This window comes from Urocampus carinirostris, chromosome 6, assembly GCF_059441175.1.
Source record: "Urocampus carinirostris isolate Australia breed hairy pipefish chromosome 6, RoL_Ucar_1.0, whole genome shotgun sequence".
Taxonomy (NCBI): Eukaryota; Metazoa; Chordata; class Actinopteri; order Syngnathiformes; family Syngnathidae; genus Urocampus; species Urocampus carinirostris.
The window spans coordinates 24,727,743-24,751,225 of record NC_142354.1 but is presented as its reverse complement, the minus strand read 5'-3'; the positions used below and the strand labels follow the sequence as shown (position 1 = coordinate 24,751,225).

Genomic DNA, 23,483 nt, shown 5'->3' with positions numbered 1-23,483 from the left:
CTCTCAGTTCGAACAAATCGGTTCTCGACCAAAAATTTCGAGAAATTCTTGCTTCGCTTTTTGTTCAAAAATTCGGAGTTTGAACGCCGGTACGCTAGGGGCGATGCTGAGCGGCGTACGGGTGTAGATTGCCCCCACCCCTCGTGAAGAACTGTTGTCACGTGAGCGCGCACTTCTTTTTGCTTTTGTTTTTAATATAGGTGAACGGAGTGTTTTTTGTTTTGCCTCGGAAGAAGGTCGGTGCAAGCAGCAAAGTTGCTACAGGTGAAAAAAGAAGAGTAGTGCGTACAACTATTGCATTTAAGAAATAAATAATAGCAAAATATGAAGAAGATGTGCGAGTTTCCCTTCTTTCGAGGGAATAGAGCATGGCTTCTGCAGACCACCACAAAGGTAAGAAATCCTATTCATAAATCTTTTCTTTATCCTTTAACCGCTCACCACTTGTTGTGGAGACCCGGATGCTAAATGACGTGTAAACGACCTGATTTTTTTATTTTTACACGTTCATGTTAGCGTCATCTTTCGTACGGAAGATTACACTAACGCGAACGTACGATTAGCCTGGGTTAGCTTCATGTTTACGTTCGTGGTAAACATTCAGGGTGTTGGAACGGATTCAAACGATTTTACATTACTTTTAATGGGAAAAAAACAATTTCGGTGATTGAACAAATCGGTTTTCGAACAGGGTTCTGGAACGGATTATGGTCGAGAACCGAGGTTCCACTGTACATGGAATAACACAACAACCATATAATCCATAAACAGCAATCAGGCAAGTCTACACCAATCCTGGTTTGGAATGCCATCACAGATGCCAGCTGTTCCTTGACTGCTTCCAGGGTCTCCTGTGTCTGATTTCCCAGTCTCTGGACATTGTAATGTATGCAATTGATCCTGTCAACATTTTTGTTAGGTGTAACCCAAAGAAAGATACTATCAAAACCTACTGCAACTTTACTATCTCAACGTTTTTTTTGTACCACTAGGAGGCACTAAATATTACACACTGTTCCTTTAACTGTTTCGAGTCTATCACGCGTGCGCGCGCCCACGTGCATGAGTCAGGTAGACGTCACTGTGTGCGGGGAGGGCGTCGGGAGCGCGCCCGCGCTGTGCCACACTTCCTCAATCGAGAGAATAACAGAGTGGAAAAAAAGGAGGCGACCAGAAAGAAGAGAGCGAAAGAAAGCAAAACTTTGGTCCTTGTGGCGGCGAAGGAACAACGAGACAGTTTGCGGGACGAGGTGAGACATTATTCGCCGAATTCCTGTCCGTTGAGTTTTTCCATCGAGTTAGGGCTTGAACGAATGAGGGGGGAAAGTCCTCGTGGAGACTTTAATGATACTTCTTTATTTGTCTCTCATTTATACCTAAAATGTCAGTTAGCTTTAAAAAACGAGCTTGTTTCAATGCAATCGCCAAACTCCAGTCTTTACAAGTTTTTTTTTGCCAAGTTGCGTGGATGCTGTGGAACACGAGAGCTGGGTTTAGAATCAACTGGGTCGTCTACGGAAAAAAGTGCTTAGCCAAGCAAATCAAACAAACTGCCAGCCAGGTTTTGTCATTGGCGCCTTAAATTAATAATGGTGCATCTGTTTTTTTTTTAACTTCGCCAGGTCAGTCACTTGCAATTAAATTGATAAACGCATACCTGTCAACCTCCACGCCTCCATGCCTTTACAAACTGTCGTATTTTCCCTTACAAAATACAAAATAATCTTACACCATATTTCTTTTCAAACGTGTTTATTTATGTAGTTTAACATGTTATATTGTACATGTGTTTCGTTATATCATATATATTGTTAATTAACATTTTGTTGTGAGATCCTGAGTTGCTCGACATGAATGAGGTTTATTATAAAAAAAAGTTCAAAAATTAAGTTGCTTGGACGTTCACTGTAGAAGAAAAAAATACATGCAAATATAATTAAGTAGAATAATCTCATCATCAGCTGCACCGCTTATCCTCAGTAGGAGCCCATCCCAGAAATCATCGGGCAGTGGGCAGGGGACACCCTGAACTGGTTGCCAGCCAATCGCAGGGCACACGGGGACAGACAACTCACTCGCTCATTCACACCTAGGGACAATTTGGACCGGCCAATTCACCTGAAATGCATGTTTTTTGGAATGTGGGAGGAAACTGGAGTGCCCGGAGGAAACCCACGCAAGCACGGGGGGAACATACAAACTCCGCACAGGAAGTCTGGAGCTGGATTTGAACCCACGCAGGAGGTTCCCATGACTTGAACTGTGCTGCACATGCGCTAACGACTGCGCCGCCGTGCTGCCCCAAGTAGAATAATACATTTTCTTATTCAAATTACGAATTCATTTTCTGCATAAAATTCTTGTTGGTAATATACTGATTAAAGGGATAACCACAAACCTGTCTGTTTTCATTTTCTCGTTTTATACTTCCTTTTTTTCTTAACTTCTTTATACAACATAATAATTCATAATATAATGCATCAAAGCAAGTGAGCCGTTTGAGAGCCGGCTCTCTTTAATGAGTTGAGCCGAAAAAGCCGGTTCTCTAAAAAGAGACGGACTTCCTTTCACTACATCAAACTGCTCGCTTCATTTGCAACGAAAAAACGATACCGAGATAGAGGCTTCCGCGGCGAACTCGTTTGACTTGATTGATTTGCCGTTTTGTGATAGATGGTGTATACCGGATGGTACCCATAATTGACACATTTGCGTTTTTCCGTAAAGATTTTATCGTACGTCGTACACGTCTAAAAGTGTATAATAAACGTCCTTTTAACGGCAAAACCCTACAGGTTGACCGGTATGTAAACGTGTTCTGCTAGATATCTATCTGGGATATAAAATTTTATATAGCTGTGACGTTCTGCCAGCATATGTATTAAATGGTTATATTAATTTAGTGTGGTAAATGGTCTGCATTTATATAGCACTTTTCAAGTCAATGAGACCTCCCAAAGCGCTTTACAATGTGCTTCACACTTAACCATTCACTCACACACCAATAGGAAGTCAGCCATGCAAGGCGCAGACCTGCTTATTGGGGGTTTTAGGGATTCAGTGTCTTGCCCAAGGACACTTCGACATAAAACACGGAGGAGCTGGAAATCGAACCTGCGACCTCTTGATCCCAAGACGAACGCTCTCCTGAGCTAATTGAAGTTCTTTCTCATTCAACTTCACAACTTTGGGATTTTCGATTTCAAAATTGCTGAATTTTCACAAATTTCAATATAAATATGATCCAAACTTGTATTTAATTCCTGATTTGTGTGTATGTTTTCGTATGTGTGTATGTGTGCATGTGTGTGTGTTTGTATGTGTGTGTTCGTATGTGTGTGTGTGCATGTGTGTTCGTATGTGTGTGTGTGCATGTGTGTTCGTATGTGTGTGTGTGCATGTGTGTTCGTATGTGTGTGTGCATGTGTGTTCGTATGTGTGTGTGCATGTGTGTTCGTATGCGGGTGTGCAAGTGTGTTCGCATGTGTGTGTTCATATGTGTGTCTGCATGTCTGTATGTGGATTATAGGCCAGAAACAGCGAACCAATTTTGGGGAAAATTTACTTAAATGTACTTTAGGCATCTGGGAGTGTTTTTAGCAAGCCCCCCCCATCCAGTGTTTTTTTTTCTCGTCATTTTTTTATTTTATTTTTTTTAAATGAAGGATTACCTATCTATTGATGTTTTATTCCTGAGGTCGCCAACAGGGTCCTCGAGAGCCCCATGTCCTGCATGTTTTTTTTAGTTTCTCTGCTCCAATGCAGGTGATTCTAATTACCTGAATCATTATCAAGCTCACACACATCTTGCAAACAAGCTAAAAATTTGCTTCACCTGAGTTGGAGAAGAGAAACCTCCAAAACATGCAGGAAATGCGGCTCTCGAGGGTCACCAGACCAGAAATAAATAATAATATTTATAATGTTTAAAAGGGAGTAAGACATAGACTTAATTTATATGGTAAAGTAAGAAAATACAACAGTTTATATATTGCTTTCTTGCTATGCCAATCAAATAAGTAAGATGTAGGTCCATATATTTGTAAATCTGACTGATCCTTACGCGACATGAACTTCACCGCTCGTCTCTGATACTACTATTTGGTTTGATAGCCTCCTCTTTTTAGATTGTTAATTGTTTATGGCCATGCAACTTTGCACAGATAGCAATTTTTGCGCCTTCTTCCTATTTCTTGATTATCACAAGTTTCGTTTCCATGATCACGTTTTTGATTCCCCAACAAGCGTCACTGCAAGCCTTGGGACCCATAGAATAAATTCCGTACATAAAATATATTAATATAGCGTTGACATGCAAAGTCTTTTCAAGCAGACTAGTTTCTCAACTGAATGAAGACAGAAAAATGCATTGTGAGAAGTAGTTCAGCCAATGGCATAGCGGCATTTTCATGATGTTGTGACTCCATCTGCCGGCAGAACATTATTTTATATGATGTGGACCAATATCAGACCGGCATCTTAGAGACGTAACTTGTCATGTGCACAAACACCGCCAAGTTTGATTTTTTTCTACTTTAGTGAGTGCAACATTTTTTTTTTGTTATTGATGTCGTATAGTGGGAAAAATGCTTAAAGACTGACCAAAAATCATCTACATTCCACAGTGCAAAGTGACAAATGTCGTAAGGTGGTAACATCTTATCCTGGGGCTCTACTGCACATTGTTTGGATGTGAAAAGAATATTAGTCCTCTTGGGTCTATCGTAAACAGAGAGTATTTTATTCACACACACACACTATGGAAAGTGTGGGATTAGTGAAGTGAGGCTTTAACCTGTAAACAACCCCTAGAATGTGCTTATTTATTGTCTAAATAGCTTGCAAGTTTGACTAGACTTTATCATATGATGCAGCATATATAAGTTGATTCAGAATTTTGTCTTTCCCAAAATATTATACAATCGCACTTCCTTATAAAAAATAAATAATTAAGTAAAATAAGATAAAAGTATTTTACTGCCATCTGAAACGATCTATTTATTACAATGTCCTATTCCGTGCAGACAAAATGTGTACCATGTTGAGTCTAAATAAATATGTGAACGATCTTTCTTGATTTGATGGTTCTTTAAATTCAAAGTGCCATTTTGGTTATATGCTTTTTATAGACCAGATCTGTTGGCTGCTTTTGCTGTTTCTAGGGCTTAATGGAATGGACGATGCTTATATATTTACAATTTGAGGTCAATGAATAGTAATGAACTTTTGCAATGTCAGATTTCTTTTTGCTCCCTAACTCACCTTAAGCTCCAGTTATCGCTTCTCCTTCCTTTGCTCTCGCTGCAGTGGGAAATAAAGTTAACAGGATGCTTTGACTTCAAAGTGGCGGCTCATTTATTGAACTCTATAATCAACCAGTCACAGTATAAAGAGTTTATTAGCAGCCAGTTTTGGTAGTTTCTAACATATTAACTTTTTAAAAATGGAAAAAATGAAAAACAATAATGTTCATATAATCACAAATTCTGTTGTTATCATTCAATATTAAATCTGTCAAACCATGGAAAACTAAGATCGTCCCCATTACCTTTTTTTAACTCATCACTTTCAAACTTTTTCTTGGTTTAGCTTTTTTGTCACGAAGAAATTGACATACTGGAAAAATGGAACAAAGTAAAACAATGCTCAAAAATAATCTAAATTAAAAGGAGAACACGCAGAGAATTATACAATCTGTATGTATTTTTGCCACGTACACTATATATATTGATGTTATGTAATACCTCAGATCATCATCTTGAATAAGCACAGCATACAATTAACCATCAATATTTTCCTTTTAAAAATAGAGATTGAGAATCGACTAAAACATATTTTTTTGTGTGGTTTCTGAATTATATTCTGTCATATTCTACTAAATAGTAAACTGCTGTCCTGTGCTTAAATGAGGCAATTTCCCCAATTGCAGCCCACTGAAAATAACTGTCTTGTCTGACCATTTCTGATGTCACAGTTCTTTTTTTTCTGCATGTGGTGCATTCATGGCAAACTTGAGTGTAAGATTCTGCAGCCGTCCATTCTTTGTAACCTTAAAACCTGTTAGCTAAGACTGCCTGTGCAATGATGAAGAAACTGTCCTTGCCAGCAACCACACATTTGTGTCATCCAGTGAAGACATTATTTGAAGGAAGGGTGGAGTTAGGTTGGTGAGGGTAGGTGTTGTCTTAGAGAAAGCCACTCAACTATTATATTTATAACCGAGGGGACAAATTTAAACTGTGCATGCTCGAAAAATCAATCTGGACTGCCCTCAATCGCATAACACAGTGCATTTATTGATTATACTTGGCAGCTCTGTAGCCACAGTCCAGGAGTGACTTTGCGGCATCCCTTCTCTCACACAAGTACTTGCTTTTTACTGGTTGTCTTAAGCGTGGGCGTTTTAGGCTGAATTTCCTGCTGTGCGCCGTGTGCTCGTGTTGGAATTGGGACATGTAGAGGCTCGCTTTGTTGCGGCAGGCATGTTGGCCATCTTAGCAGCCACTCTCTTTCAAGGAAAACATGCGTGAACTAAAGAATAAGAGGTTGTGTAAAAGTTAGAGTTGTAGGCATGGGCTTTACATCTCAGAATTATAATTGTTTTTGTCATTGATTACATTACAAACATTGTTTACGACTAGGTTAGACATTGAACTACAGGATAAACGCGTAATAATGACTTGAAAGAGAAAAATCAGATAAAAATACATACCAGGATAAATAAACTAAAATATATATACTTGGTGGTTAACCTCATGATGAAACTGCATCCACTTGAATTCTACATACTGAATTGTTTAGATGAATTTGTCATTTTTTTAACCCCAGAAATATGTTTTTTTTCCTTAATTGTTATCAGTGTCCGCAGTTAAATTTGAATCAGCCGAAGCTGGTGCTGATAATTAAACAGATGTTATTAACTAGTTACCGTACCTGTAATTGTAGCGTAAGGTATGAGGTAGTAATTTATTTTTGCACGAGCTATGAGTGTTAAATTTGCATTACATTGTTTTTGAAGTCAGTTGTTCTTTTCTAACTATTTTCCACATCATCTGTTTTTAATCAATACCATAAAAATACCGTATTTTCCAGACTATGAGGTGCACCTTCAAAATATTAATCTGTGAGATATTTATTTTATATGTTAGGCCCATCTGTGACTATAAGGGATATGAAATCAAAACTACAGCATAGCATTTAAAGAACTACAAATGAAAACCTGGACAAAAATCTTCTAACGGCCAGCAAAAAAGTAATAAGATTATGGTTTAAACAAGAGACAGGTGCGCCTTATAGTGTGGAAAATACCGCAAATTTTTGTTTTGGTGGGGTATGTTGCCTAAAATCTATAAAAACTGTAATGTGCAGACTAACCTTTTGGGGCCACATTACGCGCCCTAATCACTGATCAATTATTAGATGGCATCATTTAAATTGGGACAATGCCATTTAACAAATTACACAAATCATGGTACAAAAAGCCAGACTAGTTTTCATTTGTAGTCCCCTGGCAGTGACGTAAAAAAAGCATAAAAACAAACTAAACAAAAAAGCAATAAAGATTTAAAAATATATAAATGGGAATTAATAAATAAACCCTTCACAAATATAGAAATCTTATTCAAAAGAATTAAAAACAGAGTCGACAAGGAACCTACATGGATGAGTCCCACAATGATTAATTATGCTTGCCTTCTTCCCCCACCCTGTAGTCAAGAAAGTGGTTTACATTCTGTGGGTGTGTATATAACCTGAGATGTCCCCTGTGCAACACTCAATTGTTTGTGTCTCTTCGGTTGCAGCTGACTTTTCGGGACTCACCATGTCTCCCTTCTTGAGGATCGCTTTCAACTCTTTCGACCTAGGTGCCCTGCCCCCCCTAGCCGACCCCCCTTTCTGCGCAATCAAGATGAAGGAGGCCATGACAACAGGTGAGAACAGCATTAACTTAAAGTCCTCGCTGCTATGAGAAGTGTGGGAAGCTAGTTTTAGCACCAAGCTGCCTTTTTTCCTAGAACGCGGTAAGACACTGGTTCAGCGGAAACCCACCATGTACCCCGCATGGAAGGCCAGCTTTGATGCACACATCTACGAGGGCCGCGTGCTGGAGGTGTTGCTGATGAAAACGGCAGAGGAGCAGCTTGCTGAAGTTACGGTTGGCGTCTCTGTGCTCGCCGAGCGCTGCAAGAAGGGCAACGGGCGTGCTGAATTCTGGGTAGAACTCTGAGCTGCACCTTGGTTTGTTTATGTTCACTGTTTGTTTTTTTCCTTCTAAGTGTGTATATCTGTGCTCAGGTGGATCTTCAGCCTTCTGGGAAAGTCATGATGGCAGTGCAGTACTTTCTTGAGGGAATGGATTCAGGTGACACACACTCTTTTCTAATGCGCATTCCTAATTTTTGATAAAAATCGGTATAAAAATTTGTTGCACTTTTTCTCAGCTCAAACTAAGAATTGGAAGTAATAAACTTTGTTAAATACGTGCGGCCACGATTAAAGATAATATTGACAACATACAGACGCTGCGCTACTTACAAACGAGGTTCCGGATGATCGTTTGTAAGTTGCCTCAGTGCTATATTTTGTATGTTTAAGGTTTATACAAGTATGTTTTAAGGCTTGTATAAGTAACCTGTATTGTTTTGTGCTGCAACCCGGGTTTGATTCCTGTTGCATCCAATGTTTTGCGATTGTGGTCAGCGATCATTTTCAACTGATCAATCATGTCAAACGTGTCATGTCAGACGTCGGATAGGATGTTTTTTCGCTCACACCATATCTAAATAGGAAAAGCGTGTACTCCTAAAATAAGAATAGAAGTGAATTTCTCTACTTTTGCTACTTACACTTTTTATGTTTGAATTTATTTATCAATGGTTGAATCTTATGGTGCTAAACAGGTTTTATTGCAGCGTCCCTTCTGGGAACTTGTAAAAGGTTGTTAGGTATGTGTTTTTCAATAAATCAACTGTCAGGAAACAATTACAGAATATTTACAATATTTAGGATGTATTTTGACGAAAAACAAAACATTCGGAATCTGCCCCACTCGTCATCTTAGGGTTAAAACATTTACTACTTTCCTAATACATGTGTGGGTTTTTCTGTATAATAAGTAACTTTTTGCTCCAAACAGAAGATAGTTAATATGAGACTTGCATGTGGTCATGAGAGACCCCTCTGGATTTTACATGTGGCCAAATTTAAAAGTAGGTTTTTAGAGCAAGATAAGAAAGTGAGTAAATGATAACTTCATCATCACCAAGTACTTTTTTGATTGATCACATAACAACAGATATAACAGAGTAGATTCAAAGGCCCACTTCATGTGTGTGAAACAAACTCTTTTTGTGACAGAAATCAAACAAGCTGCCAAAGAAGAGGCCCCCACCCTCAACCGACGACGAGGTGCCATCAAGCAGGCAAAGATCCACTTCATCAAGAACCACGAGTTCATAGCTACGTTCTTCAGGCAGCCCACATTCTGCTCCGTGTGCCGAGATTTCGTCTGGTGAGTTTAGAAACTTCGAAAACAAATTGATTGCCTTTCAGTCCATTGATACCAGCGATGGACTAAACTATTTTGAAACTTTTGGGGGGGGGCTCTCACTCGGCAGGATATTGAAGCAAAAAGGAAACACTGTTTCACAAATTATTTTAACGGACCTGTTTTCTTTCCCCCTTTTTCACAGGGGACTGAACAAACAAGGCTACAAATGCAGACGTAAGTTAACAGTCATTTTTAAGTCCCACCTTTGGTACATGCAGTGACTAAAATCCGGAACATTTTCTTAAATGTTCAAAAGGAAGAGCACAGATGCGTTACTAAAACCTCCTTTTGAGTTGTTAAGTTTTAGTTCTGATATGCAAAGTGGTGGTTATGATGGGCGTGACAGGCAATTTGGTTAATTGGGACACGTGTAGTTGCATGTGAGTTAACCTACATTTTCCTTATGGTTTTAAGCTTTCAATTATTTTTACGATGCCCAATTAAACAGAATTGTGCTGAACTTCAAATGACGCTCAAAGATGATAAAAAAACTCACTCTAGCTCCTATATTTAGCATAAGGCGTTTACAACTGGCGCTAATTCTTAATTTGAAATCAATTGTTATGCGAGCATGAAAAAGATTGTTCTTATAAAGCTCTAGAAGATTCTGTTGCTGCTTACAAATATCATTATTGCTTTAAGATATTGGATGACGGGAACAATTAGAAAGGTAATATGTCATTTACCGGAACTTGTTATGCAGGAAACTCCTTGGAGTCCATTATGTTATTGTGGAGCTGAAAAGGGGAGTTGTAGGATGTATATTACAAAGAACACTTTATTGAGCATACTTCTTAAGACTATTAGAGGCTCAGAGGATCAAGAATTAAGTACAGTAACTCTGTGTATAGCACACGCCGAATTAGGTGAGAAGCCACCAGATTGTATTTCTGCTTCTCTTTATTTATCCTTTTAAACACTAGAGATCTAATATAATAAAAATTAAACTATTGTGTGTGTGTGTGTGTGTGTGAGAGACAAATATATCCTACTTGTAAAAAGGTGCAAAAAAAATACATCTATGTTGTTTTAGGGACATGAGCTTTCGGGACGAGAAATCATTGCAAACATGAAAACCCAGTGACACATATTAACATTCCAAGTTTTTGTCAAATAATTTGACAATAAACAAACATATGTAAAAAATAATACACTTGTATTAAATAATGTATAAGATCGTCTTTTAAAAAGTGAAAAAAAGTCTTTTTTTTTTTTTTTTGGTTAAAGGGACATGATTCTTTTGCAACAATAAATGCAAATGTGAAAAACCAGTAACATGATTTTCAAGTGGAGGTAACGAGCATAAAGTAACCACTATAACCTTTTCTCACTAACTCACTCACTCTTCCTTCTTTGAGAACTTTCCACTGCAATGCAAAAATGTGAGGTATGTCCATGAGGATCATGGTGAGGATGCTCTCAGTGATGACAGCTGTTCGCTGTAGCCTGCATGATGTCTCTTTCTCATCATGAAGCTTGTCATTGTTTTCTGTTTTCTAATGAGATAAGACCGTGTAGAATGAGTATTATTATGGCACAGTTCACAAGGACACAATAATTACTTAGACTTTGCCAGAAAAGTAAAACTTGATGCTTAATCTTAAACGTATTAACACTATTGTGTGCAAGTTGAGCTTCTTTATAAAGCACAATTAGGCACTGCTAAAACCTACTTTCTTCGGGCAAATGTTTATCATAATATTATATTGTTCAGCAGACTTTTTTTTCATGTTTGGTTTCTTTGTTGTTCCCTATTGTCAATTAGTGGTTTGTTCTATTATGATGTGCCCAAATAAACTTAACTCTTTCATTTAACTGAAATAAAAAGGATCTCACTCACACACACACACAGTCACTATTAAGGTATCAAGCAAACGCTAACACATCTAGCGAGACTAACGTTACATTTACTCACTTAATCACTCGGACTTTGCCAGCATTGTGTGAAAGTTGAATGTTTTTATATGAAGCACAATTAAGCACTGCTAAGAAGATTTAACGGAAATAAAAAGTATCTCTTGGGTAGGGTTACTTTAACTTGATTACTTTCAATTACTTTTTGATTATTCCAATACCAAATATGCTAATAAAAGACAAAAGAAACTAAATATGAATAAAATTATGACTCACAACACGTGGTAAGCTTTTTCTCCTGGCTTTGATCTCCTGCAAAACTAACATAAAATGCGACAGAAACAAAATGAAAATAAATCTAAACAGCTTGCCAACATAATTTTTGCCGTTCCATGTGTTCCGTTACTCCCCAAGCCTGCACAAAATTTAGTAATTTTATTTATATTTAGTTTCTTTTGTCATTTAATTGCATATTTGGTATTGGAGTAATCCAAAAGTAATTGAATGTAATCAAGTTAAAGTAACCCTACCCAACCCTGTATATATATATATATATATATATATATATATATATATATTGGTGTGAGATTAATTTACATTTTGGGTGTCCAGTCAGATTTCAGCCTTTGTGTCTCTTTTTGCTTAAGCTGTTAGGAAGGAAAGCAAAGGCTGGAATACAAATATATTGGATTGGCCTTGTGATTCGGGCAAACTGTTTTAAAAATTATTGATTTTAAATACTATATCAAGTGGATGTGGGTGATGTTACAATATTAAATTGTGAAAGACTTCTACAAAATTGTTAAATCGTCTTATTCTATTCAGTTCTGGCAGTCGTGCCCTGCAATTAGCGCATGATTTTGCTGACACAATCAATAGCTGCATTAACAAATAGCATCGCAATGATGGTTAGCTTCGCTCTAGCCAATAGCATCCCATTAGCAGTCAATACTTACTATTTTAGCAGCTAATGCTGATGTCACAAATTGCTAACTTCTAATGCTAACACCGTGGACGCAACCGCTAGCTCCTAATGTTTGTGTTTTTGCATTAATGTCTAATGTTTGATTATACACATTGATAAAACATTACTTTAAAATGTTCAAAATCCATTTCCTAAAATTATCTTTATTTTCTTTCAGTGCAACATGAGAGAAAAATGGCCAGAAATGGACTTATTAGTCAAATATTATTTTTTTAAGTATTATAAAGTCCAGATCAGAATTTTGTTTTATAAGAAACTATGATATATTTGCCATACTGCAAAAGCTTTTTGTTTGCACTTTTCACTGTCAGACATAATGACTTTTTTATTCTTTATTTCAGAATGCAATGCAGCCATCCACAAGAAATGCATCGACAAAATCATTGGCAGATGTACCGGCACTGCCGCAAACAGTCGGGATACTGTGGTATGTATCGATGCATATTGACTCTGATTTGACTTTCTCCCGTTTTGTGACTTAATGGGGTGATATTGAATGATGTGTGTTGTCAGGTCAGAGATTACGACAGGCAGGGTTCACAATTTGTATGGTTGTCAATAGTGAAGGAAAAAAAGGTCAAAGATCAACTGAACCAGATAAGAAACTAGATGGAAATGATCGAGCGCTCCGATTCACACAGCGAAGAAGGCAAGATGAGGGTTGAAGACGCACAATGGACAATCCTTGGCAAAGAGGGGAAGAAACAAAAATTAGGGATATACATGGGAGTTCAGACTGGAGCTAAGATCATAAGGCAGATTTACAAAGCTGCGAGACCTCTCCTAAGGATTCCTTTGTCACAGCTCACTTATGGAAAATCACGTTTTTTGTCGCAGTTCCAGAAAGAGCGCTTCAACATTGATATGCCACATCGGTTCAAGGGCCACAACTACATGAGTCCCACTTTCTGTGACCACTGTGGAAATATGCTTTGGGGTTTTGTCAAGCAGGGGCTGAAATGTGAAGGTAATTATAGTTTTTTCCCCTCATCATGTTGAACATGATTTTTTTTTTTGTGTAAGCCACTTTGTTGTGTTTGAAGATTGTTCCATGAACGTTCACCACAAGTGTCAGCATAAAGTGGCCAACCTTTGTGGCATCAACCAGAAACTTTTAGCAGAGGCCCTTACACAAGTCAGCCAGGTAAGTTGACTCAGATCCACATCTTAAGTTTCAACATTACATTCAGGAATACATTATCGAAACAAAAATGTTATTTGAGGACACTTTCTTTGTGAAAGTAGACTTTTGTTAATACTGTTAAAGCTTATCGGTGAAATGTACTAAACTAAAAGCCCAAGTGGTGGAACTAATACTTCATTCAAAACACTTATGATTTATATGAGCAAAAAAAACTTGTTCTATCAAATGACCATGCATTTTTAAAGACTTCTACAAATTTCTAATTTCATAACGTGGCTTGAGACCCTTCCTCAAGATGTTAACGTGTTTCGCCCCCGTCTTTCTACAACAAATGCCGGAATGACCGTTTTGCAAATTAGCTTGTCCAGTGGCGCTATACGAAGTCTTTTAACTATTACTTACATCCCTAAACTGCTTGTCATCTTTTACTTTACTCTTGCAAGATTTAGTTGCTCTTAGCTAGCCACTCATGTCAACCACTTAGTTGTGTACTGTGCCTTGCTGCTATCTGCATTTATTGTTAGCTCCAGTGGATTTGGTACATAGTAGCAGTGGCAAAGAAATAATCTTGGTCATGTCATATGTCGTTGTAATTTGACCTATTGGCTTAATGAGCTATGGAATTTAAAAAATCTGCCGTTTTAAGCGAGCCGAATGTAAGAAAATGCGAAAGCATACGCTTGGTCTTGGCATGTGTCACTGTCAAATGACCTATTATCTTAATAAGTTCAAGCAAAATGTAGTGGGTTTTGATGGAAATGTCACAAAATGTTCGCAAAGATGACTGATCTGTGGTAGTGATAACCACCGCTGTGGCCAAAAACATTCCTAATTAATATCAATCAGAGGAATAAATTAGACACCGGAGTCTGCTAAAACTGTACAGACTAAAGCTATATTACTTATAATATCATGACTGTTATGTTTGTATTCTATATTTTCCTGGCAAATCAATTTTGTCTTTGATTTATGTTTGTCTTGCAAAAATAATTTTTAGCTTATTAGTCCTTCTTTGCCCCTTAGAAATCCTTTACCCGCCGCTCTGATCCAATCCTTGATCCAAACCTTCCCGATATTGGAATCTATGACGAGGTCAACAAGCTATCAGAACTGGAAATCACTGGTCAGTGAGTCCTTCAATTATACTGGTACTGCATACAAAATATTTAGTTTCTTCTGAAATGCTGTAACTTGCGTTGTTTGTAGACCCAAGTCATTATAGCAGAATATGGGACGGCTCGAACCCACGGCCGCAGACACGTCTCACACACCTTACTCGCATTAACGTGGATGACTTTGTCTTCCAAAAGGTCCTAGGGAAAGGCAGCTTTGGCAAGGTAAAAGATGAGGACATCTTCAACAACATGGCATGCTTGTCTTATACCTCATACATAAATGACATAATAATTTTGACAGTGGATTGCAATACAAGTTTGGTTTTAATGGAAAATCTTATCCGTACCAGGTTCTCTTGGCAGAACTGAAAGGACGAGAGCAATTCTTTGCAGTGAAGGCCTTAAAGAAAGACGTGGTGCTGATGGATGATGACGTGGAGTGCACGATGGTGGAGAAAAGAGTATTAGCTTTAGCCTGGGATAACCCCTTTCTCACACACCTTTATTCAACTTTCCAGACTAAGGTACGGTTCATTTATGTGCTATGGTCAGTTTTGTCTCATCCAAACTAATCCATACTAATTATTAAATTCAAACAATGTTTTGACTGCAGGAACATCTGTTCTTTGTGATGGAATACTTGAATGGAGGTGACCTAATGTTTCATATTCAAGAAAAAGGAAGATTTGATCTTGGCAGAACCACGTAAGGAAAAAAAAAACATGTTTATTATGTACATCTACCTCTATCTGCTTACTGTATCTTGTGGGGGTTTTGACGGCTTCCATCCGTTGGTGCTCACGAGCACAATTACCTTGTAAGGACTGAGCTTGCCTGAGGGCCTGGGCATTGTTTGTAGGAGCTATCCATTACTACCACCCACTTTTGTCCTTGGTGCTGTGGTTTCCCTTTTATAAATGTCTAATGGCGCCGGCATGACGTTGATAAAGTGGAAAGTAACTCAACAGGGAAAATTAGCTTAGCAGAAAAGATTGAACCTTAAATACATTAACGAAGTAAGCTGAACTGCCATAAATAGTCACTCTCCCAAATAAATTTCCTGTGACTTTGATCTACTTTTATTATATCGTATGCGCTTAAAATATTTAAATGAAGATCATGTTTCATCTGCCCAAACTGTCACAGCTCCTTTCTGTTAAGCAATATTTTTTCTTAGGATATGGATTTTTAACGGGCATCTTGCTCTGCAGAAGCACCGTTATAACTAAGCAAAGGACCTAGTATGTGTCGGGTCAAGCTAGCTCATGCTGCTCAGGCCCATTTCAGTAGATTTATCCTTGTTCCACATAAACAGCTACTCTAACTTCTTTCTTAAGGAGAAGCACATAAAGCACTTGAAAAACAAGAGGACGTCATCTTAGCTTTAATGGCTTTATTTAGTCCAAGGAAAGTGGAGGAAATAAGTTTGACTTTTTCACCTCCTTACTTTTTGTCTCTTTCATATGCCACATACAAATCCCAATTTTCCCTCTGCCGAATTAAACTTGCTCCAGCAAGGCCAGAGTGGGCCCCTTTTCAGTCTGGGAGTATTACATCCAAACCCGGCCCACTTAGCTATAGAGCAGAAATTGTAATGACTGGAACAGCAGCTAGCGCATATGATGCGTGGGGGTGGGCCAAGCAAACTTAACATTTGGGAATGGGTGGAATTCCCTGAGGTGGTAAAACTCACCTCATCTGTTGCGCTGAATGTGGCCAAAAAGTTGGCTAGAGAAGGACTGCAGAAGTAAGGTTAAATAGCACAAGTGACAGATACGTGATAAAATTATTTGTTCTCATTCAGCTAGCCCAAACTCGACCTTGAGATGAGCCAGCCCTCGGGGAAATCTCCCGATTATTCATTCCGGCATTGTGCTCCAGATATTTACACCTTTTAGGTCACTTATAATTTTGTTGTGACAAACTTTTAATATAATGAACTGGCAGAAAACACACAGAAAGCCAAGATGGGCTAAACTAGCCGTGACACTGTAGGCTAGCTGGCTGATATAGGGGATGAACTGGGGCCGAAAAATTGGGAGGCTGGCTGACCGAAAACATGCAGTAAGCAGCCAGGATAATTGTGAGTCATGGCAGGAACAAACACGAACCCAGCCGGGAGAAAAAGCAATGAGCTTGCCAGGTTGGCAAGCTAGCCGACTGCTAACGGGGCTAACTTTGATCAAACAAAACTGGAAGCGTTTGGAAACCCGCACACCAACAGGGAGCTATCTAGACAATATTGTATTAATTGCAAGACAAGGGGCAAATAACACAAGAGGAAAGGTCACAATCACGTACCTAAAATAAGGCAAAGTCAAAAAAGAAACGCATGCTGTACACGACTGCAGGTAAACTTACCACAAGTTGCTTTTGAAGATCAAAGCACACTCTTTAGACAAAACAGTCAGAAGTCAACCAGTGACACAGTAAGCAAAGTTCCAATTACTCCAAGCTGAAATGAGAGCTATGCATTCGCTGAATACTGCAGTCGCTCAGGACACTCGACTTTTTTAGGCCCAGTGCCACGCTTGGCTTTCACGTGATGGCAGCGTTATTCTTCTACCTACTACCCAGTACAAATGTCCTGCTCAATAATTCACGTCCGTGCTGAAAGGAGGCCTCTGTAGACAATACCGCGTTTGGCTTCATGCCAGCAGACACACTGCTGACATTTGCCTCTCTTGCCGTTTTGTCATTACAGGTTTTACTCTTCTGAGATCATTTGTGGCCTTCAGTTCTTGCATTCCAAAGGGATCATCTACAGGTCAGCAAGGTTACCCAATGTTTCCGCTCAACATGTTTAGTGTGATTTTGGAATGATGGAAAAGTGGCAAGTGTGAAGTGAGAATTGTCATCCGACATCAGACTTTCTAATAAACCATCAGACACTTATTTCCATTTTCACGATTGTGCTGTAAATGATAACCAAGGATATTTAGGGGCCACCACAGGACCTTTTGCATGTTCAAAAAAGGAACCCAAATGTTGTTGTTACAATGTTGCTTTATTTTGTTCTTGCAGGGATCTAAAGTTGGATAATGTGATGTTGACTCATGAGGGACACATTAAGATTGCTGACTTTGGCATGTGCAAGGAGAACGTCTTTGGAGAGAACCGGGCAACCACTTTCTGCGGTACACCTGACTACATTGCTCCTGAGGTATTTTGCTTTTTTTTTTTAAAATACTATGTAAAAGCAGTTAAAACAAAAACTTAAATAACCGATATCTGTGTCCCCTCCTAAAGATCTGAAATTGCACAAAGCCGGAAACAGCTACAGGAAATGCAAAGATGTACTTAGATCATTTTTAACACTTACAGAAAATTTGTGCGGCTCATCACTAATGTTAAATGAGAACCACGAGCAATGACGGCATAATAGACAGATCCTATATTTGGGCAGTCCATCCATTATCTGCACCGCTTATCCTCACTAGGGTCGCGGGGCAGTCCATTTATCTTCTTTTTTATTTTCATTAGATATGTGCTGGAGCTGGAGCCAATCACAAGTTCAGTTAGAAAACGGGCAACAAAAAAAGACTGAAAATTATCTTTCAAGTAAAATTTCAACTGAAAGATACCAAGCTAATGAAGCTTATTTTGTGATATGTTATAAGATTTTATTTAGGTAAAATAAGATCTGGTTTCAGTTTTTATTATTTTAGAATTGACTCAAAGAATGTAGTATTCGGTGGAATAAGGAAATTGTTTCAAAAATTAACCAAACGGGTCCTCTTTCTTATTTTAATGAAAAACAAGTATGGAATTATTAATAATACTTGAAATTGACAAAATTATATGCCAGTGGAACAAGAATTTATTTTCTGCAATGGAATTACACTTACCTTATCATCTAAGAGCAATTTAGAGTTGTCCATGATCCCAAGAATACTATTTTTTTATTAGAATGTTGTGACAGCCTAAGAAAAAACGGCAACGCCTGGTGGGTCGCCTATCAGTGTTCCAAGTTTCTTAAATTAAGAATGGTGTTAAATACTTTAAACGTTTTAATGTCAATTAGAATCAGGGAACCATTAACATTGCATTTGTAAATGTGTGCCATTCTGTGAATCTATGTTCGGTTAAAATAACTAAATGAATAAATAACAGGAGGTGAAAATTTCTGATCTACGTTGCATTCCTAATGTCTGATCATAAACAATGTGGTAGACCTCAATACACATTGTGTTTTCATCATTTGAAATAATGTTTGTGATGTCTTCTTTTTCTAACTATTCACCCCATGAGAAAATGAAATATTCTTCGCCCCTAGATCTTGTTGGGTCAGAAATACTCGTTCTCCGTGGACTGGTGGTCCTTTGGTGTGTTGCTGTACGAGATGCTCGTGGGACAGTCGCCGTTCCACGGAGATGATGAAGATGAGCTTTTTGAGTCCATCCGCATGGACACTCCTCACTACCCCCGTTGGATCAATAAGGAAGCCAAGGAAATGTTGGAGCAGGTCTGTACAGAATGATGAGCACTGTACATCATAGAGCAGTGTTTCTAAATCTTTGGTGCCGAGGCATTTAAATATCTCTAGGCACATCTTCTGTTGAATTTTCGCAGTAGCAGTTTCGTGTATGTTTTTTTAAAGCTTTAACTGAATTGACCGTTTAAAGCAGGGGGTTTAAAATTGCGGCCCCAGAATGATGGTTTGAGGCCCCTGTGTTGAAATTAAAGTTAAAGGGACAGTCTGTATGAAACTGTATTCGCTCAGGCCCATCCCTCTCTAGGCCACAGATGCACATATACAAAAATACAAAGTCACCTTCATGACTTAACTTGCAGAAAGTGAATTAACTTACAGTAGATGTTAACCCTTCAGACGCATATGAAACAGTAAACGATTGGATTTTTCCAAACGGATCTAATCTATTCCAAACTGCTGTAAAAGCAGGTGTAGAAAAATATTTAAAGTATAACCCATGTGATTCGAGAGCCCTGCTTCCAACAGGGGGCCCTTAAACTTGGCTATAATTTTGGATTTTAACCTGTTTTCCTGTGCCATGATCTTGTTTTTCTTGGAAAAGGAAGAAAAATGAATTTAAAATGAGCAGAAATTGTCTACCAGTGTAATATATTTAGTTTTTCAAACAAAATTAGCAAAATGTCCGTATTTTTTTTGTGTATAAATCGCACTAGTGTATAACGTGGCCCCCCTATTATTTTCTTTTTAATTTAAAACCGGTACACTTTTTTTTCCACTTTTTCTCAGTTGAAACTTTGAAGTTACATGCAATTGAAATTGAACCTGGGTCACAGCAGTGAGCACACCGGATCTTAACCACCGGACCAGCAGTGATGAACACGATACATAAAAAGACATCATATTGCCTCTACTCACACTATTTTTACGGTACCATAGATGAATGGCACCCTGATTAAAGATTGTGTTATAATGAGTTAAAGTATGCCTTTTTGTATGTCATCCGTATCACTGGTGGTCCAGCAGTTATGATTCTCCGGTGCCTGGGAGCCCCTGATGACATCTCCATGCAGTACGGTCTTGGACTATGCCTTTTGGCTTTGATGCTAGTTCCTTAGCTTGGCCTTTTAGCTTTGATTTTTGCATTCCAGAGATGGAATAAGAGCTTGCTCTGTCCACTCCACGCATCGGCCCGGTATTGCAGTACCTCCGGGAACGGTGCATTTGCAATGATCGCAACAAGGCTTTAGGGCTAGGACCTTAGCTTGGCCTTTTGGCTGAGAGTAAGTGTCCCGGCTCCTAGGCTTTGTAGCGTATTATGAACTGACCGATAACGGATAATGAATAATGAATAACGAAGATAGATAAATAACCCTTAAAAACCCCAAACCCCACTCACTGCCGCAACTTGGGTTTCATTCCTGTTTCAACCAATGTTTTGTGATTGTGGCCAGCACTATTTTTCGACTGATTAATCATTGCACACTTACTGTAATTCTTCTTGTTTAGTTTGCACTCAAAGTGAGTTCTTTTTGGGGTAAAAAAAAGATGTACGTTTTACGTGAACAAATACTGTATGTGCAATATTCGACTAATTATGTGATTTTTATTTGATTTGATTGCATTTTTTTGTTTAGTTTTGCAGTACAATCGTAAATGGCTCCAAAATAAGTTATTAACCATGGAGAATCCTAGAGTTATTTTCCTTTTGGGAAAATATGACCTCTGGGTTCTCCAAGGTTAAATGCATTTCTTTGTACTACCCCAATCGCAGACGATCAGTATATCAAAGATGAAAAATGGTAATCTGATACTAGAAGAGTGCAAAGGTAAAGAACAATGGCATCCTCTTTTTTGTGTGCAATGATTAAATTGGGCAATTTCCTGTGACACACGAGGCACATTCTCATGGTACACTTGTGTGTCCCTGCAAAACACTCTCCTAGCTTGATTTGTGATCCTATGTTTTCCTGCTTCCACAATTGTTTGTCCCCTTCCAGTTATTTGAAAGAGATCCCACACGCAGGCTTGGCATCGTGGGTAATATCCGTTTACACGCCTTCTTCAAATCCATTGACTGGGAGGCATTGGAGAGGAGGGAGGTGGAGCCTCCTTTCAAGCCCAAAGTGGTATGGCACAAAGTCAAATATGCACATTTTGATCAATTTTGTCGATTTAGTTACACCTGCTGATGTGTCTTTTAATTTCTTCTCGGGTGATATTGTGTGCTTATTTCAGAGAGCACCAAACGACTGCAGCAACTTTGACCGGGAGTTCCTGAGCGAGAAGCCGCGCCTTTCCCACAGCGACAAGAACTTGATCGACTCCATGGACCAGTCTGCATTCGCCGGCTTTTCTTTCATGAACCCCAAGATGGAGCAACTCTTAGAAAAGTAACTTTGGTATGATCATTGAGCCTCGGTTCACAAAATGATTAAAGCCTGCCAAATAGCTGCTTCACCAGCAACATTTAGGCAATCTCAATTTTAGCACAAACTACTCATTGGGTACAAGTCAAGTACATATTTTTTACAACTCTTACAGATACTGTATATATGAAGTTCATTGTGTTTGTGTGTATGCATCTCGATGTTGTGTAATCTGTAAGAAAATAATGCATGAATGCCTGTAAGAAATAATATGGAAAAAAATAATAGCGGTAGGTGAAAACTTTTCAATTTACGTCACTGCTGCCATCTCGTGTTTGATTCTTGTAGTGAAACTTCGAGCCGGCAACTAACTGCTCTTGATCACATTGCACGGATTTATATTTCAAATTTCCAAGCTTGGTGTATTAATGATAGATTTTAATAAATTTTGGCTGGACTGAAATCTTGTTGATGGACATGGTGTTGATCTTCGAGTCTTCCATAGCTTGTGTATTTTATTTCAGAGCTTTTTAAGAGGCATGTTATTCTCAAAACACCAAATCTCCAAGGAACGTGAAAATAAATCGAGGTTGGTACTCGAGCAAACTGTTAATTGATGTTTTTTTGACCTTAGCATTAGCTCATGGAAATAGCTGAAATTGTGTACTGTATATGGACAACTTTTATTGGTAGCATGTTTATTGGTACGCAGTGTGTTTTTTACTGTCTCCATCTTTTTTATGTAATTAAAAAAACAAAATTTTCCAAACCCAAATCACAGTTTCTGTGTCTTTGTAACGTGCGTTATCAAAACATTTTTATCTACTGCATTTACTACTTTTTGCGATGGTACGTTATGCTGCAAATCATTATACTGTCTTCAAATTGCTAAATCGTGCTCACATAAATCTGTCATCCCATAAAAACAAACAAACAAAAAGTACAACTGAGCACAATTACAGTGGTGCTATCTCAAAGTACGAGGACGCTGAATTCCTTATGTAGATTTTCTCCAAACCGAATATATCTTTGCATCTAATCTGAATTTGCAACTATGAAGAACTGAAATCAGGGAGTCGGCTTATATGCGCCTACTTGGTTGTGTGTCACTAGTACTTAAAGATAGGCAGTGCGTGGGGGCCTTGCTTGTACAAGAATAACGAGAAATCAATGGGGCAAACGTAGGCCACAGAATGTAGATAGAGATAGATAGATAGATAGATACGTTATTCATCCCCGTAGGGAAATTCACATTTCCAGCAGCATCCCTGAGCTGAGAACAATACAATAATAAAGCAAAAAGAATACAATATACAAATACCCAATGTGACGTGCAGATGCCCACTGTAGCGTGTTGTATAGAATATCTAAATAGTGCTACACAGAATACATATTGCAATAAAATTCGGTAATATGCAATGTAGGGGGTGTGGTTTAATGTGGGCTTTTACTCTGCCGGGTAGAGTTAAAGAGCCTCATGGCATGAAGAAGAAAAGATTTCAGTCTGTCCGTAGTACAAGACAGTGACAGCATTCTGTCGCTGAAACTGCTCTTCTGTCTGGAGATAATGCTGTGTAGTGGATGCGATGGATTGTCCATGATTGACCTCAGCTTTTCCAGTGCCCGTCTCTCAGCTACTGTTGTCAGGCTGTCCAGCTCTGTGCCCACAACAGAGCTCGCTTTCCTCGCCAGTTTATTGAGACGAGAGGCATCCTTCTTCTTGTCGCTGCCTCCCCAACACGCTGTCACATAGAAGAGGGCGCTCGCCACAACTGTCTCATAGAATATTTTCAGGAGCTTTTTGCAGATTTTGAAGGAGGCCAGCCTCCTGAGGAAGTAAAGTCGGCTTTGGCCTTTCCTACATAGAGCTTCTGTGTTGGCAGTCCAGTCCAGTTTGTTGTTCAGCTGCACACCCAGGTATTTCTAGGTCTGGACAAATTCTACACATTCTCCTTTAATGCTTACAGGAACCGGGTGAGTTCTAGTTCTCCTGAAGTCCACCACCATATCCCTGGTCTTGGTGGTGTTCAGGTG

At 38.7% G+C, this 23,483-nt stretch overlaps 1 protein-coding gene and 1 pseudogene across 1 annotated transcript; both read left to right on the top strand.

Annotated features, from left to right (window-relative positions):
* The first annotated feature begins 1,096 nt into the window (after window positions 1–1,096).
* Window positions 1,097–22,212, top strand: prkcda (protein kinase C, delta a). Its single transcript, XM_088338400.1, has 18 exons — window positions 1,097–1,250; window positions 7,803–7,931; window positions 8,016–8,215; window positions 8,296–8,362; window positions 9,358–9,511; window positions 9,693–9,724; window positions 12,731–12,816; window positions 13,227–13,356; window positions 13,433–13,533; window positions 14,557–14,656; window positions 14,740–14,870; window positions 14,999–15,172; window positions 15,262–15,353; window positions 17,353–17,415; window positions 17,673–17,811; window positions 18,925–19,113; window positions 21,081–21,209; window positions 21,319–22,212. The coding sequence occupies exons 2-18, from the start codon at window positions 7,823–7,825 to the stop codon at window positions 21,475–21,477; spliced, it is 2,055 nt and encodes a 684-aa protein (XP_088194526.1). The 5' UTR covers window positions 1,097–1,250; window positions 7,803–7,822; the 3' UTR covers window positions 21,478–22,212.
* LOC148364336 (U2 spliceosomal RNA) lies at window positions 20,160–20,309 on the top strand (annotated as a pseudogene).
* Window positions 22,213–23,483: the final 1,271 nt, after the last annotated feature.